This window comes from Lissotriton vulgaris, chromosome 5 (assembly GCF_964263255.1).
Source record: "Lissotriton vulgaris chromosome 5, aLisVul1.2, whole genome shotgun sequence".
NCBI lineage: Eukaryota > Metazoa > Chordata > Amphibia > Caudata > Salamandridae > Lissotriton > Lissotriton vulgaris.
Genome location: NC_141693.1, coordinates 106,658,903 through 106,677,671, shown reverse-complemented (window position 1 = coordinate 106,677,671; position 18,769 = coordinate 106,658,903). Strand labels below are relative to the sequence as shown.

The 18,769-nt window shown below is 45.5% G+C and overlaps 1 protein-coding gene across 1 annotated transcript in view; it reads right to left on the bottom strand.

The window, feature by feature from the left end:
• KCNT1 (potassium sodium-activated channel subfamily T member 1) overlaps positions 1–18,769 on the bottom strand; it is a 1,005,890-nt gene that overhangs the window by 150,253 nt on the left and 836,868 nt on the right. Inside the window, exon 18 of the mRNA XM_086920997.1 lies at positions 1,669–1,885. Coding sequence (XP_086777123.1) covers positions 1,669–1,885 — 217 coding nt within the window. The remainder of the gene's footprint in view (positions 1–1,668; positions 1,886–18,769) is intronic.

Here is an 18,769-nt window from a genome sequence, read left to right as displayed (position 1 = left end):
CAAATATACATGACAGCATTACATCCGTGATTGATTCTCAAGTTGTTGCCAGGAATAGAAATGAGAAAAATCACAACCAACAAAGTTGGGCCAACACACATTGTGCAATAATACATTTATAACCAACCAAGGGCCCTCTTTACCAAGAGGATTTTACAAGGTACATCTCTCACATGGTCACTTTGTGCCTACTACTTATCATTCCAATTGATGCTTGAATCTAATAAACAATTTCCAAAAGCTGGGAATGTGAGTAACTCACAACAAACACTAGTATTCTTAGTAGTAACATCGGAAGACATGTACAGCTACGCAAAGAAACTTGAGGTACTTGACCTAAATAAGAGATTCTTGAAACTTTGACGCACCACCACAGTCCTGCTCCACCCTTGTAATTCCAACTTAAACCCCACCGCCCATCAAACATCCCCCACACCATGTCTCATCCCTCCTCTGGTACACAGCATCCCTTGACCATGTCCCACTTTCTGTCTCCTACACCAGGCTGAGAACCTCCCAGGGTTGCTTGTTGTTAGACTCATGTCCTTGCTCAATCTCTGGCAACCTGCTAATCCCCTTGCCTGTATCTCTCAGCCCCATACTGTCTCTCTTCCTTGTCCTTCAATGTGCGTCTTCCTGTGCCCGCCACCCCGGTTCATGTTTCTCTTTAAAACCTCCTCTTTATTGCATCTTTCAGGTTTCTTGTGCATCTCCCAAACCCGTTCTAACTTCAACTCCCACCACCCCTGTACACTATTTGACTTCTATTTAACTAGGATCGTCCTATATAAATTTACATATATGTGTAAAGTCTATGAAATCGGCTCAGTTCAACTGCACCCATCACCACCCAACACACACGAGGCAATATACACAGGAGCCAAAGGAAACATGAGCACCTTAGGTTCACTAAACCCAAGTCTACCTTCAAAAATAAGGAAACACGGGGATATATACATGACAACATCAAATGTGTGCTCATTCTAGTGTTTCTATTTTTGTCATCTGTCTTCTTGCTGTTGCTTGTCTGATGATTTCCAAGCAATAGAAGCTAACTTAACCATGGAACTCATAACTGTGTTAAGGGTCTTTCCTCCACACGGAATAAACAAAAACCAAGGGATAAGAACATGCGAAAAAAAGAAAAAACAGGCAACTCCAATCACAACAAAATGAAAATGAGGAAACATACACAGGGAAAGAATATACATCTCAAATGGTTTATTCACATTTGAATTTCCGGCTCGGAGATTCATTAGCAAGCCACGTTTCGCTACATGGTTGACCACAGTTTGACATCTGTTTTTAAAATAGTGGTGATTTCCTCTGTATATTGCATGTTCTACATATAGTGACACTTACCTGTAAGCAAGCTACAATGAGGTACAGCCTGAGAACCATCAGGTGAATGTCACCACTTGAAGTTCATCCTCAAGCACAGCCTACACTGAGGAATATACAAGAGATGACACTTGCTGGGAACTTAAGAAGGTGAACTGCTGGATACTTAAAGCTACATTACAAAATACATGACCATAAAAATCACATGCAAAAGCATATGTGCGTTTTCTCTATTCTAAGAGATAGGTTTTTATGTATTTTAATATGGTTGGTGGTCACAGAAGAGCAAGTGTCAATTCTGGGTCCCATGACTTAAAGTTGACTTACTCTAGAACGTGAATGCCTTCATCGTCTGATGGGGTCATCTCATCTTCTGATTGGTCACTCAAGAGGTCGCACGGCAGAACAGTGGTACTGTCTGCTATTTCCAGAACAGGTGCAATGCTCGGCCTTCGGCTACCTGAGCCATTCTCCGCTGGCAAGGTAAGTTTGCTGCTGCTTACGGGTCGGCACTCTGTGTTCTGCAAATCCATTGCCACTGTACCTGGAGAAGGATGCAGAGAGAGATAGAGCAAGATGGATATCTCAGTCAATGATTCAAGCCCCTTTCACTTCACAAGAAATTTTTAAATTAACAGTGTTATCATTGTCCATCCTCTTCTTAGTTTCCCTAGAGTACGGAGTAATGCAATTTTCCCAACACTGTATTCGCCATTGGGGATGCACGGCCCGTGCCGGGCGTTATACCGGACGGTGACATCAGGCAGGGGAGGGTCAGGGTGGGTGGGCTTGTAAAATGCGGATATGGACCATTACAGGTAAGTACCGAAAAAAAAGAAAACGAATTTCGTTGCCCACACAGTATCGCCAAATGTGATGCAGCGCGGGGAACGAAATTAGTTTAAACATTTTTTTGTACTAACCTGTAATGATCCATATCCCGCATTTTACAACCCCCCAACCAACCCTCCCCCGCCTGACGTCACCGCCCTGTATAACGCCCTGCACAGGCCGTGCCTGCCATTGGGTCCACCAGTGGGGACGTTGTCTGACAGATCCTACACCATTCCTAGAAGCATTTGTTTGGTCCTGGCCATGCAGGCCAACTACGGTTCACAAATGCCCCCCACACTGCAGCAGGAGAAAACCCGGTTTGTAGACCGCCATTGGAACTGCAATAAGTGGCAATGGATGCACCATGCTGCCATGGCATGGCGGGCTTAACAGATTCCCCGCAGAGGATCTTGCTACATAGAGGGACGCTTCAGGGGAAAGATGATCACCAACTTAGAAGGCACATTTTAATCGTTTGGACGGGCCACACAAGCCAATATTAGGCAAAATGACCCCTTTAGTAGGCTGTTATGTGAGGCTTATCCTGTCAATGCTGAAACATAATTTATTTTGAGGTGGTTTGCCAAGCAATCATGGACTTATGTGGTCCATATAAATATAGATCTGTTATATAGATAGGATAAGCTACCCCCAACCTGTCCTGACTCCATACTGGGGGGCGGTACTAGACAACCTGAATAGGGCAACTAGTTGGCAGATCCTGCTACAAAGTACTGTTGGGTATAATCCCTTCTCCCTTCAAGAAGAAACTAAGAAGGAGGCTTGTCCTATTGGGCTTGGTAAAGAAAAGGAAAAATAAGTTTCCCCCAACTTTAAATAATGAGTATACTGGAAGTGACCAATGAGATCCATGACCATATGTAATCAAGATGCCGCAGGCTGAAGGACTTTGTGAGTTCATGGAACTACAAAGTGGCTTGCAATACCTTCAATATTTAAGACTGGGGGATCCTTTAAGACTTATAATACATGATTACTAATCCACTGAATTCTTATGTAAAGAGGAGCATCAAAAGCAAACCATATAGTAATTTTAGGTGCACCAGCAGTGTGAAAACGTGCATATTGTGAAAACTGTTTGCTATCACAAACAACATCATCTATGATAAAATGTATCATGGACAGGCATCCATAAGTTTTGCAGCACTTTCCTCTGGTGTAAAAAATAAGAAGTTTCCTAAATAAAATTTCGAAATTCTAAATGAAACTATAAGTTGCAATTGTTTTACAGATTTGTTGAAAAAGAATAAGATGTTATGTATGAGCCCGACATGTCTTGTGTAAAGTCCATATATTTTTGGATGGGGGAGAGAGTCAGATTAACTATTCCAAATCAAGACCAATATACACTTGAGGAATGTGCATACATTTGGGCGGTCATATTTAATATTTTAACTTTAATCCCACCAACGCTGAAGAAAGCGTATACATTTTTGCGGTGCTGCAGCAGGTTTAATCTCATTATTCCAAACACAAATATTTGTGGAACTTTGAATATTTATCGGGGACATTTTTAATTAGCTAACAAAAATCCTATAAAACGTATTTATAATTGTTATACACTTCTAATATTACTTAATATTAATTTAGATAAAAATGTTACATTATTATTTTACTGTATTCAATTTTACCTTTTCTAAAAATCCTTATTCGGGTACATATGCATATACGCTTTTATAGAAACCAACAAAAAATACAAACAAAGTACTTCTGTAACCCAATTTATTAAGATGAAACAAAGAGGACCTCAAAGAGGCAGAAATAGCAGTCACCCTCCAAGAAGTTGCTTGACATACTTTATCATAGGCCTTTCCTCTTTTAACCCCTTCGATGCTGGTGACAAAGCCAGCTCGTCGTGGGCGTTACCTGCGCTCCGCGCAGGACGAGCTGGCTTTGTCACGTAACGCGCGATTTTCGAATCTTCCGCGTGCAGTGGGAAAACCCGCTAGCGCGCATGCGGTTAAATAATTTTAGCTAATGCTTTCAGCTCTTCAAGTGCTTTAGTCTTCACCTTGAGAGTTCCTGGTTTTGCAAGTGTGCCAAGCTGAAGGCTAAGACAGAGTGAGAGCATGCTTTTCATGCTAATCATTTGCATATTTCCTGTGATGTTGCTGTTTTTTTGGCGTCGGGCCGTATTTGATAATTTTTTAATAGTAAATAATTACGCTGAAGCAGCTTGTGGTTATTGGACTGGGTTGCGACTGACTCCCTCAGCCACGACCACACAGTCTACAAACCTGTGGGGCGTCCCGTCACAGTTTCCGCATTCTTTTCATTTCTCCGGTGGACATTTTTGGTCGGTAGAGCTGCTGCGCAGTTGGATAACATTGACTGGTTCCTCTTGGTTCTATGGAGGACAGCCTCCATGTAGGACGCCCTGGCTTTGGATGGTTCTTGTGATCGCCCAAGTGTCGGAATGCCTAGCAGTGACTTGCCAGACACTTGAAGTACCATTTCTCTCACTTTCGTGGAGGAATAGCCCTGTAATATTTGCCCTCTGATCTCTTCTTGTGCATCATGAAAACCGCAAGTGCTTGCTAGTTCTTTAAGTCGGCACTGAAAGGTGTCTATTGATTCACCTGGTTCTTGGCGGGCTTGGCAGAACACGAACCGCTCATTGTCGCAGGTTGTCATTGGCTCGATGTGAGCATTGAGGGCTCTCAGCAGGGCCGGACTGGGTACAGAAACCGGACCTGGCAAACGGCTCAGCTGCCCTCCACCCAGGGGTGAGGGGGAGTGCAGCCAAGCAGTTTGCGAGGGCCGGTTTTGGAAGATTTTGTTACCAGGGGCCGATATTGCCGACCCCGGTAACAAAAATGGCCCCCCAGGGGCCCAAAACCGGCCACCACCCTAGCGGCCTACCGGGGAAACGCCCGGTGCCCGCTATAGCCAGTCCGGGCCTGGCTCTGAGTAGTGTGGCGTGAGACTTAGGAGTCGCTTCGATCAGGGTCTTGAATATTTTGTGGATGTCTTTGCCACCTAGATGCAACAGGAGGGCTGTGTGCCGCTCTGTCGCCATCTTTGCACACTCGAAATTTATCTGTAGTCATTCTACCCAGTCTCTCCGTTTGGGTGTGAGAGCGGACAGTGCACCATCGATGATGAATGGTTCTATCACTAGAATTGAAGCCATTTTGCTATGAGAGCAGCCAGCAGTAGGGCACTGCAGTTGCGTATTGAGGTCCTGGTGGCACAAGTACTGCCACTACATGCTGTTTGGGGGTGCAGCCTCCTGCCCAAGGGTAGGCGCTATGTGGAGTGGCTTGCAGTAGTGTGCTGTAGGGGTTTCACACTGAGTGTGGGCTGCACGGCTATGTATACTACGACAACTGTCCTTGGGTCCTCACTTAAGGTATTGAGGGTGCTGTGGGAGGGATCTCTTTTGATCTATTTGTTTTGCTATTTGCTAATTGTGTTCTCAATTTGTTCATATATTCATTCATTTATGTTGTTTTATGTTGTAAAATGTCAAGGTATTTGTAGAGCGCACTGTCACCAAGCGGTTTCCTGGCGCTATTACTCATACCACTGTGGAACCCTTCCTGGCTTTCCCTGTGAAGTGTCCACTCCTGGGCACCCCCAGGGTGAAGCCAGGCATCCTAGTGCTGTTGGGGCCGGTGTGGAGGTTAAGCAAGCTATTGCCCAGAGTTGCAGCATGGGACCCAGGATTAGAATAGGCACCGAGGCGAGAATTATCAGGTCCGAGGAAATTGAGCCCAAGACCCGCCGAGGCGGGATTTGAACCCTGGTCCCGGGCCAGAACTCTGCATCAGGGTCTGACGCTCAAACCATTGAGCCACACTCCTCCACCTTGCTTTTGTGATTTAATTTGGTTGATTGTGGCAGTTGAGGCAGACTCCACACCAAGGAATCTGCCAGCTGGCCTAGACCTGGGGCAGCTCCAGTAGCCTTGGGTTCAGAGCTGGGCGGGGCCCCTGAGTGCTGCAGACAGGGCGGAGCAGGCAGCAACTACAGCCAGACAGCAAAGTAGGCAGGGGCTTTGTGCCCGCTTACAATCTTATAGATTGGATGGAAAAGGCACACCCACCTCAGGAGACGGTGCACGGAGGCTCGAGGACGGCAGTCTCGGATGACGTCACAGGGTCAGAGTTAGGCGGTGAGCCACGACTGCGTGTGGGCTCTGCTGTGAAGGCGGCTGATAGCCAGAAACCGGTCCTAGGATGCTTGATTCCGGTCAAGGAAAGACATGGCTTGGCAGTTCGGGCTGGACTGTTCCCATGAGGCACAGGGTCAAGGCTGATTTGCATATGGCCATGTCTGAACTGTAAGTACTAATTTTAGAAACAGTTGCATGGACCGTTTGTGGAAAATGGCTTACATCAGCACCCAGGAGGGCACCTGGCTGGCCTGTTCTCGCCTTCAGGTGGATGTACAGGGCTGGACTAGCCATACCGGGCATCAGGTGTTTCCCTGGGAGGCTGGTAGGTGTTTGCAGTGATGGGTGCAGTTTTGAAGCAGTGCTGCTATATCGCCTCCCATTGACCAAAGCGGCAAGCAAACCTGTCCATCCTCCCGGGGCCAGGCAGTGCTTCTCTAGGGGCAGGTCCTAGTACATTTTTTCAGGGCTGGTTCGAGTTCCGAGTCCTGTCCTGTCCTGTCCTGCTAACTTAGCTAGAAAAAGCATGCAGCTTCCCAGAGGTACAAGCTGTTATATCCTATGATTCCTAGTCCTGGCTGCTCAGCCTGCATGAGTGTGATGTCATAGAATATGTTATATCCTATGCTTATATTGCCAACGCAACCTTGACGTGCGAGGCAAAGCACATTGGCCGAGCAGCAGGATGCTGTTCCCGGTGGGGCACCCTGTACCAACTTACTTGTACCATTAAATCTACTTAACCACATCTCTGGCTCCTGGTCTACCTATGATGACAGTACTTCTTCAGACACAAAACAAGCCAATTAAACAGGCCTCACTAGTGGCTGATGGCCCGACAGCCTTATCGATTCACACAGCATGTTCTCTTTTGGCACCCTAGAACTTGCCGTGTCTGCACTTTTTCGATCTGCTGCTCTGTGGGGGTTTGCTTTCTAACTCCTTCTTTGCTGTGTGTGAGGGCCTGGGGCTGCGCACCGGCCCTCTTGAACTTCTCCAGCCTGCACTTTATCTATTTCTCTGCACTTTATTGATCTCTGGGCACACTGGTGACTCGCTCTGCCCTTTTAATGCTTTCTTACTATGGGAAAGGCGGTCAAAATGGTCCAAATCCACCTGGGTCTCACTTCAGTGTACTGCTTGCACCTTTTGCATTGACGCAGGTTTTATCACAACTAATTTTTAATGCGCGCACAGCTTATATTATAACCAGTTTGCTTTTTAGCAAACTTGAGTAAGATGCCACATCTTCTCAAACCCTTTGCATCCCAGTTCTTTCTCCACAGAGGGCGCCAGGGTCTTTTATGATCCTCGGTGTTTTACTGTGATTAAGGGTCAACGCGTTAAAACCTAGACAGCACTTTTCGGTGTCTTTGCACATCAGCTGAGACGTAGATCTATTGATATTCTCTAAATCTTCTAATTGTCACTGCAAGCATTTGTTGCAATTTGTCACATTCTTCTAAATAGTTGGGCATTTATGTATTTTACTGTTTGTTGAACTGTATTGTAATGGTTTTATGTAACTGAGCAAATTCAAATAAACTCAAACCCATTGTATATGGAAAAAGTACTATAAATGTAACCGTAATTACAGCTTTTTAATAAAGTACTACCCACCCGATTGCCAATAAATACTGCAACCCGACAAAATAACATGGATAAAACTTAGTATATTGTAAAACAATATTGGAATAAATCTCTAACAAAAATATGAACAAAATAAAAAAAACATTAAAATGATCTCATATACCTCGATATGATAGTAAAGAACATTATAAACAATAATGTTGGTAAAAATAAACAACATACTTATTCTTGATATTTTTTACACTATCGAAGGCTTACCCTTTTATTCAAAAGCCTCGGAAATCACTTGCGAGGTTCCTTAATGCTCAATGCTATCCCCGGGGCAATTTAATAATTTAATATGGGAAACATCCTTTACAACAAAACTTTTACCACGCAGTGCTGTTACAACGCAAGTATTACAACGAAAACCTTCACAACGCATTACACTAGGGGGCGCTCTAGGATAGGGAATAGTTTTAATTTACTATCCAACACCTTCCCTAGTGTCCACAGGGACTGGAGTTGGAATAGTAAATTAAACTATGCACTATCCAGCACCCCCAAGTGTAATGCGTTGTAAAGGTTTGCGTTGTAATACTTGCGTTGTAACAGCATGCGTGGTAAAAGCATGCGTTGTAACGTCATACATCCATTTAATATAGACATGTGTCTGTCGGTCATCATAACTGTGTAACTGTGTAGCACATGCAAGTCATGATCTGGACAGCCAAGGGCCATGGGGAAAGCCCCAACTTTTCAGCCTGTCTATCCCATGCCAATCAATGGGTGAGACCCTGCAGAGTCTGCCACGACAGCTCTGAGCTGGCATGTGACAGGCAGCCCAGATCACCTACCACTTCAGTGGCAATCATGACCTGTGCCTAATTAATATTTAAAATTGAATTTTAAGGGCGCAGGGTTTTTCTTTTGAGCCTGCTACCTACTCTGCTGAGTGCTGCAGTTGCCAAATACCAAGGTTGCATAGGCTTGATTCCACTTCATGCAGCTTAATTCCATTACCCAACGCATCCTGTCTCCTTACCTCAATATTGAAGGTTTTTTTCATCATTGTGTCCAATGCAATTAAGGGTGTGGCTTAAAAACACGTAAACTAAGAATCTGTGCTTAGCATAGTGTGCCACTTGACTTGTATCTCGCTGTTTCTGTTAATGCATCCAGATATATGATACAAGAAGTAACATCAGACCTACAACAAGTCAGGACTATTGGCTTTGTCAATGGTTGTTTATGGCATAAGATAAATAAGCAGCAACTATGGCTTGTATATAATATTGAAAAAGCTTCCACTTAAAGCCCTGGTGATACCACTACGATGTTGCTGCTCCTGAAGGAAATCCAGAGAGAAAAAATGACACTCTTTAAAGGATTGCCCTTCCCCTACAATGCTCATCTGGCATGACGTCATGACATAACTTCTCCACCAGGGAGCAGTGCGAGCAGGGCACATGGATGTGCCTGCTGTCACTGCAGTCCGGGGGAAAAAACGGACCGTCTGTGACAGGGCGCAAAACAGAGCTCGATAGAGACCCGTTTCGAGGCACCTTTTAAAAAACTGCCAGTGCTCAGACCTGCCCGCCATTGCCCCGACCCGGCCCACTTAAAGCCCAGAGTATACCACCCTCTTCTGGCCAGCTGTGATGTCACAAGGCAGAGACAGAACCTGAACACACGTGTTGCTCACTGTTTTGCTTTCACTTTCCTCTGTACATTTAAAAGTTCCTGTGTATCTGCCTCTTTCCCTACCTCTTTCTTATTCTCCTTTCAACATATGGAACCTGTGACTGAGTGTGCGGTGCCAGAGATACACAATAAATACATAAATGACAGGTAAACCGATTTGTAAATACTTTTAAAACCCAAGGAGTGTATTACTTGATAAACCATTATATAATTTTGTCTTAATAACATTTTTGGGTTTCTCTACATTTGTAATGAATGCTACTCAGAAATTGACATGCCTGACTCTATCGCGATACGTTACAGGCTGTAATTTCATTGGTAAATATATACTTTAAAAAACGAATCACTTTGTGTCTATATTTACATACGGAGGCGTCACTGGCATAAAAAACTTGTTTACAAAAAAATATGTGCTAAATTTCTGATACAGCCATTTTACTTATTGTATAAATAAATATCTCAAATCAGTGATTATGGGCGACTCCAAGGACCAAAATCTGTGAACTCTTAATTACTGGAAATCTATTACAGAATGTTCCTACAGCAAAGTCTTGCGGTGCATGTCTTCTGTGTCCATTTTTCGGACATTAATTCCTGCATAATTAAAAGCTGCAGAAATTACATCCTTGCAGATATCTGTATTACCCTGCCCATCGTTACTGCTCCCTGATTGACGCTGGGCGGATTCACAAAAGCGTTTCCGAGTACAGGGAGTAGTTTCACAGGAGTACTCTTTTACGTACTCTTACATGACTTTTTTAATCAGCCGTAAATGCCCCTATCAGTAAAAGTGCAAAGAGGGCACAGGGGCATATTATCAAGGGGGGGGCGATAGAATTATCGCTGCTTAGCGGCCATAAACGGCCGCTAAACCTATCGCTCTATTAGCAAGCTGTCGCTAACAGCAGTTAGCAACAGTTTGTAGGTGATAGCGAGCGGTTTGGGGCCCGCTTTGCATGTCAGCGATATTTATCGCTAATGGCATGCAAAGTGGGCGTACCCAACCTGTTAGCGACTGAAAGCAGTCGCTAACATCGCTATCGCCTATTACCAACACAGGCGTAACAATGGAAATATTCACGCTAAGCGCAAATATCTCCAAAAACTAATGCCTGCTCATACCAGTTCTTAGCCATTATATCCAATCGGAGGTGGATATAATGGCTAAGACCCTGTTAGGGATAATGCGTGAATATCGCTGTATTCTCAGCGATACTCACGGATTTTGCTGCTATCGCCGGGAATTTTATCACTTTTGAGATAAACGTTGATAATAGCACGTTATCTCAGCGATAAAATCGGGTGATGCGCTGCGATAAAAAAATTGCCGTTAAGCCTACTTAGCGATAAATATCCCTATTTGTTGATAATATGCCCCACAGTCCTTTCTATTTGTACTAATTGTGTGTGACTATTCCCTTATAATTCCCATTTTAATCCAATTTGAAATGTTTTATGGCCAATTCACAAGTAAAAGAGTACTACAGGATTACTTATTTACGTACTCCAAAATGCTGCTGTGAATAAGACCCCTGTGTGTTTTTCCCTATTGAACGTGACGGGGTCTTGCAGTACAATAGTAATGCGCACTGTGCCTATAATGAAGGCTCTCTCTGAGATAGGGTTGCAAGACAACTGAGAGTTAGAGGTGGATAATTACATACGAGGAGCACAGGACGTTATACCCCTGCCCTGGGAGAAGGTCTAACACCCCACCCCCTTCATTAAAATCCCATTCATGCTCCCATAACAATGGCACTTTACTTCCCTGGGAAGTTGTATGTTGTGGTTTTGATGATATGTACAAGACCTGGAGAGTAAACAAGTACGCTGTGATTGGACCACAAGATGTAGGCTCCTCTTCAGGTTGTCTTTGTCCAGGTGGATTTGAAAACCTCTCTCTGGGGCAGTGATTCTAACCCTCTGGTCCAGGGGCCCCTGGGGGTCTGCCACATCTACTCAAGAGGTAGGTGACTGCTTAAATACATCAACTATGTTAACAGATTAATAAAGTGTATATAAATAAAGAAGCAAAATGTAAATTGAAAAATGTAAAACGTTCTGTTGATGTGAAGGGATTTCAAATTGGAGGCTAAAAATAAAGTCAGTATCCTCAGGTCGATTCATGGCTCAGTGCAAGTGCATCAAACAGAATATAATTTGGACTATGGGTGGCCTCGATTGTATTTAGAGAAGCTCCTACCTTATTATTTCAATTAAAATGTTTTATTTTTTAAAATATTTGTTTGTAAATTAAAGAAAATATTTCATCATTTGTGTTTTTGTTGGATGAATGCCTTTTACTTGTATTTTTGTGTATTGTTTTGCAGTTAAAATCATCGAAATTGCTTAGACTGAGGTCCCTTGAATTCCAATAATGAACCATTGGAGGTCCCTGGACCCCAGGAATGTTGAGGTGGGGATCCACTGAACTGGAAAGGTTAAGGACCCCTGCTCTGGTACCGTGACCGGACTCCACAGGCTTGGACAGCAGACTGGACAAGAGTGATCGAAACCAGCTCAAAACTGCGACCAAAACCGTGCAGCCTGCAGCGTTTAGTTTTACTCTTCACTAAGCCAGCTCCACATCCAGAGGAAAGTTAACACCAAGTATCCTTTGCTGCTAATGGGCTCCGGCCTGGGGAAGGTAAAGCCAGCAGTAAGCTAACAAGCTGTACTGGGATTAAGAAGGCTTTCCTCAGCAGCAGCTGCAGAGCCACTTGGATTTGAACCAAGCAATTGGCAAATCCAAGTCCAGCATTCTTTGGGCTGCACTGATCCTGCACCCCTTAGATGGATCAATAACACACTTCTCTGTAATCCTCTCACCAGCCTGCAGATGTATGCGATACTTTAATGCAAGAAGCATCCTTGCTTGGCATCACATTTGCTATAAGCTTGAAGAACAAAGTGTGCATTATAGTATCAGAAAGGCATGACCAGTCAGGAGTAGGAGAGCCAATCACTGACATCATCTGAAAGAAGCTGGGCCCTTGGTGGTACAAAGAGTGTGAATGGCCTGATCTATTCGAACTGTGCATACCATGTCACAACTGTTTAAAACATGGCACTCTGCCACACTTAAGCATTAATATTTATGATTATTTATTCAAACTTTACCTACGGCTTGCAGCACATCCTGTTACCCAATAATTGCACAATATTTTGCTGAGACCTTGCCAATGACCACGGATGAGTACGTATAAAGTTGCCCACAATCACAGCGCATGTCGTGTGTCACAGGCTGGACTTGAATGCACCTACAGTGCCCTAAAACGCGGTGAACTCTGTTAATCTGCGACAGTTGCAGCGATTAAACTATCAGTGGAATTACTTCCAATGAGATTAATATCCAAGGGGTTATTTCCAGCATGCTATTGAGTAGTAGCTTTAATTCTGCTGTAACCACAGGCAGGTTTTCCACACCTGGAAAAAATCATCAGACTACACATCACTTCCGATCCCTTAAACCAACCCTATACCTCGCTTTAAACATCTGTCACCCAAACAACATACTCTCCTCTACCAGGTGATATCAACAAGCAAAGTACTGGCAACAGGGTTGCTGGAGTATATCCAGATTTGGTGATTAAGCACCATTATGGCTTTATTCCACACAGAAAACATTGTGCAACATACAGTGGGTATTGCATGTGTTACATGCTCTACCCTTGATAGATGCTAAATATGATCTGGAGTTGCTGGACATCGAGCAAGCTTTTGACTCGATGTGCTGGGACAATTTATAGGAGGTGCTGAATTGCTTAGGGATGGGTAGAAACTATGGGGCATATTAGCAAGGCGGGCGATATGAGATTATGGCTGCTTTTGCGGCCGTTTTCAGCTGAAAAGCGGCGATAATTTTATCGCCCTATTAGCAAGCTGTCGCCAACAGCAGTTATCGACAGCTTGTAGGGGATAGCGACCGGTTTGGGGCCCGCTTTGCATGTCAGCGATATTTATGGCTAATGACATGCAAAGTGGGCGTACCCAACCTGTTAGCGACTGAAAGCAGTCGCTAACATCGCTATCGCCTATTATCAACGCAGGCGTAGCGAAAAAAACATTTGCGCTAAGGCGAATATTCCCAGTGATATTCACACATTTCGCCGCTATCGCCGGATATTTTATTGCTTTAGAGATAAACGTTGCTAATAGCACATTATCGCCGCGATAAAATCCAGCGATGCGCGACAATAAAAAAAATATCGCTAAGCTCATTTAGCGATACATATCGCTAGTTTTTGATAATATGCCCCTATGTTTATTGGGTCAAATTCTTGCACACAAGACTAATGGTGAGGCTGCACATGGGTGTAGTGTGTGGAAGATTTACTTTGAATAGAGACACCAGACAGCGTTGCTCACTCTCCACATTGCTGTTTGCACTTGCTGTTCAACCGATGGCTTGCAGGGCTGGGGCAAGCAGCGAGGCTGGACATCGCGCCGTGAGGGAAACGGCAGTCCTGATACCGCCACTAGCTTCCTGCCAGGCATTCCAGCCGTGAGGGAAACAGCACAACCACCGGCACCACCACAGGAGACTGCAACTCCCAGCAGCACCGCGGCAGGCGCGGCGGGAGCAACGTCACCTACGCGCCAGGCGGCGCCTTAAGTGAAGGACGCGCCGAGCGCTCCTGGGGGCAAGCAGCGAGGCTGGACATCGCGCCGTGAGGGAAACGGCAGTCCTGATACCGCCACTAGCTTCCTGCCAGGCATTCCAGCCGTGAGGGAAACGGCACAACCACCGGCACCACCACAGGAGACTGCAACTCCCAGCAGCACCGCGGCAGGCGCGGCGGGAGCAACGTCACCTACGCGCCAGGCGGCGCCTTAAGTGAAAGACGCGCCGAGCGCTCCTGGGGGCAAGCAGCGATGCTGGACATCGCGCCGTGAGGGAAACGGCAGTCCTGATACCGCCACTAGCTTCCTGCCAGGCATTCCAGCCGTGAGGGAAACGGCACAACCACCGCACCACCACAGGAGACTGCAACTCCCAGCAGCACCGCGGCAGGCGCGGCGGGAGCAACGTCACCTACGCGCCAGGCGGCGCCTTAAGTGAAGGACGCGCGAGCGCTCCTGGAGGCAAGCAGCAAGGCTGGACATCGCGCCGTGAGGGAAACGGCAGTCCTGATACCGCCACTAGCTTCTTGCCAGGCATTCCAGCCGTGAGGGAAACGGCACAACCACCGGCACCACCACAGGAGACTGCAACTCCCAGCAGCACCGCGGCAGGCGCGGCGGGAGCAACGTCACCTACGCGCCAGGCGGCGCCTTAAGTGAAGGACACGCCTCCCGCCCCGCGGGACCCGCGCGGGCAGCGCCGGGCTGAGCCCGGGCAGAGGGCGGGCCGTCGGAGGCAGGAGGAGGCCTGGCTGGGCCAGAGACCCTGTGAGTAGTAAACTGTGCTTTTCTTTTTATTTGGAGCTGTGCCGGATAAGGTTGTGGGACTGTCTTGCATATACCCCGAGAGTCTGGTTGCATTTTTCCTGGTGACACCAAGGCAAAGGCAAAGGTGTAAATAAACACCGTACGAACTTTTGTCATGTCAGGCACAAAGAAAGATAAGGTGGTCCCGGGGGCAGGTTCCATGGACAATTTCCTCGTCAAAATGGTGAACAAAATCAACAACGACAGAAGGGCTTCATTGGGCAAAGGTGGTTCTTTAGAAAATGATCTTTCTTCAGTAGGATTAACTCCGTTGGAAGCGCCACCAGAGATTGAAAATAGCACTGATTGCGGGCTAGGTGGAGCTAATGTTGCTAGTGCAGTAGTAGCTTTGATCCATCAGGCGCCCGATACAATAACGCTTGACAAATCAGTTTCGGGCTCTGAGGAAGAGGTAGCGGAAGAGAATAAAAGTGTGAGACCTGTTAGAACCTGCAGAAAGCAGCAAAGTAAGAGGGGGGCAGGATCACCCATAGGAGAAGGGGGGACACTCACTTGCCTGATAGTTACATCTCCCCTAAGGTGACACCGAACTTAGAGAGCAAAAAAGAAGCAAGTATTACCTTGAGCCCTGAGCAGTTTGGTCTGCTAGTTAAAACCATAGAGGCCACAATTGACCTAAAACTTAAGGATTCCCTCAACTCCCTAGCGGCCAAACTGGACACCGCTAATGCGGAGATAACAAGATTAGGAGGCCTGTTAGAACAGCGGTTGGTCAATCTAGTTAAGGCTAATCCCCCACTCCCCCCAACTAGTACAGTGAGCTCTGAGGCTGTAGGGAAAAATGCTGTAAAAGTCTCTAAACCACCTCATATAACTCATCAGGTTAACAGAGTGGACAACAATCTTATTGCCCCTTCAGCTACCTGTCCTTCGCCAGTAGACACTGCTGTGACACATCCGAAGCCAGGTCTCTCACATAACATGAATGCCATACAAAGTAGACGCAACAATTTTATTAATCTACCCCCGGATTGTGCCCCCTATGTAGTTGTGATGGCAAATGTCCCGGTTCATAAACCAGCGACAACCGAGTCACACGAGGAATCTCACGATTCCCTCAAAAACAAAGTGGTGGCTTGGCTAAGTTCTAAATGTGGTTTTCCCACTAAATTTGCCGGAGAAATCATCACGACCAGGAGGGTAAATTGGATTGGTCCCTCGAGGAAAACATGTAGAGGGGATTGTGTGGTAGTGAATTTTAAATACCCACAACATGTGGCCACAGTTCTCCTACGGGCAGCATCATTGACGGAGGACAGCAATGGTATTCAAGTGCGCCCGCTAGGGTATTTTTATAATCATGTCACTTTAGTCTCTTCCCCTAGACAAAGACTAAGTCCTTTCACTCCGGTGGGGCCTAGATCGGCAAGTCAAAGACTATGTCAGGGAAGTGATAATCTCTTTACTTTTGGACCCCCTTGTGGACCCCCTTTTGCAACCCATAACAGATTCGATGCTCTTTCAGGTCTCGATCTTTGCGATTGACGGGGTGCCGGAGAGGGTAGAGTGGACGACGTCACAGTGGAATCTATTCCCACGGTTCCTGTATCTTCTTCCGTGGTGGATGGTAATAGTTCAACTGAGATCACAACTGTTAAAGGGGATATGGTCAGACTGTTATCCTGGAATATTGCTGGCTTACGGTCGAAGAAGGGAGACCCAAATTGGGTGAACTTTGTAAAGCTGCATGACATTATTGCTATCCAAGAGACATGGGATATGGAGTGTGACTACTGGCTGGATGGTTTTACTTCTTATTTTGTACCTGCCTTGCCTTCCCCTGCAGGCCGGAATAAAGGAGGTCTTTTGACGCTGGTATCGGTGAACTTCAAGGGCAAAATTACTTTGATAGACTGTGCCTCTCACAATTTTCTTGTCCTAGAGATAAATTTGGATGATGGCTGTAAATTGCTTCTTGTTAACTGTTACAATGCACCGAACGGTCACCCAGAAACTGTGCATCTTGCATGGTTAACAGATTTTTTAAGCCTGTACAAGGAAAAACAAACCACTTTATGTCGATTCATTTTAATGGGCGATTTTAATGTACATTTGTGTTCATACTGTGCTCTAACGGATGAAGATGGGCCTGATAGTGTTTCCCCCCCTCACTTAGAACACACACAGAAGGGTTTGGTGCTTGAAAATTTATTACGGGATAATGAGTTGTATGAACCAGAATTCTACGATAATAGCACACGGGTTGCCACTTACACGGGAAGGGCTAGTGATTCGATAATTGATTTCATTTTTGTTTCATTAGGTTTTCTTAAATATGTGATTTCATATAATGCAATCGCTATGCCAATGAGTGATCATAATCCTGTGGGGTTGGAGCTAGTAAATAGCTCTTTGTTGTCAAAATCATCTGTTACCCCCCAGTCTATATTGCCACTAAAGGTTAAGGATCAGGGGAGAAGAATCAAATGGGAAAAGGTTGTACCAGACGATTTTTTCTTAAACCTATCCTCTTCTGTTGCTGAAGAGCTAAATGTGTGTGCAAACCCCCTTGCTGGGAGCAAGGAGGTTATATCCTCCTTTGAAGGCGTTTGTCGGTTCGTGGCTACAAGCCTCACAGCTAAAGGTCAGGGGGGTAAACAGAAATCTGTGAAAGGCTGGTTCGATAACAATTGCAGTAAAGGACACAACCGCCTTAAGAAAGCACTCAATACTCGCCCAAGGGACAAAGCCCTAGTTACGCAATTAAGAAAGGAGTTTACTATGGCCACTAAATTGCGTAAAAACGAATTAAAGAGCAATGCTTGGGGAGAACTAATGGACAAAGCCACCCTAAAAAACAGCGCAAAGTTTTGGTCAATTATTAACACTCCTCTACTTTCAGGTGACCAAAACTCTGTAATGGAACTTAATATATCAGAGGCAGATTGGCTTAGCCATTTCGAAAAAATTTATGATAGTAATAGGGAGCTGGAACCCTTTGTAATCCCTATTACTGATACCCCCCTGGAGCCTGTGAGTTTTGATATAATTGAGGTACTCAAGGCAATAGAGGACACTGCAGGACGTAAGGCCCCGGGTCCCGATGGAGTACCAGCGGACATGTTTAAGGCAAATTCGCTATTCTGGGCCAATATTTTAACGAAAGTTTTTAATGCTTCTGCTGCAGTGGGATTCCCTCATACCTGGTCTTTAGCTACGATAGTACCAATATTTAAAAAAGGGCAGAGAGGAGACCCAAGATGCTACAGACCAATATCTCTGCTGGACTCCTCGGTTAAAATCCTAGGGAAGGTTGTCCTGGCGAGAATAGCCGCTTGGGCCAAGGGGAATAATATTCTGTGTGAGGCACAATATGGATTTAGGTCAGGGAGGAGTACAGAGGATCAATGCCTCAATCTCCACCTTATAATTTCCAAATATACTAGAGCAAAAGGGGGAAGTATATTCCTTGGCTTCATGGATTTGTCCACAGCCTTTGATCTTGTTAATAGATCTAGACTGTGGGCAATGCTCCTGAAGATGGGTCTCGATAGCTCCTTGGTACACTTTCTGGCGGAGCTCCATAAAGATCTGAGAGTCCGCATTAGAATGACAACTGACGGTAAATGTACGGAGAGCTTTAGATCAACCAGAGGGGTCCGTCAGGGCTGTATACTGGCGCCAATGTTATTCACGTTATACGTGAATTCTTTGGAGGATGACTTAATGGTAGCCACGCAGGATATTCCGAGCATGGGGGGCGCCGATGGGGGGGCTGCCGATTGTAGTAAT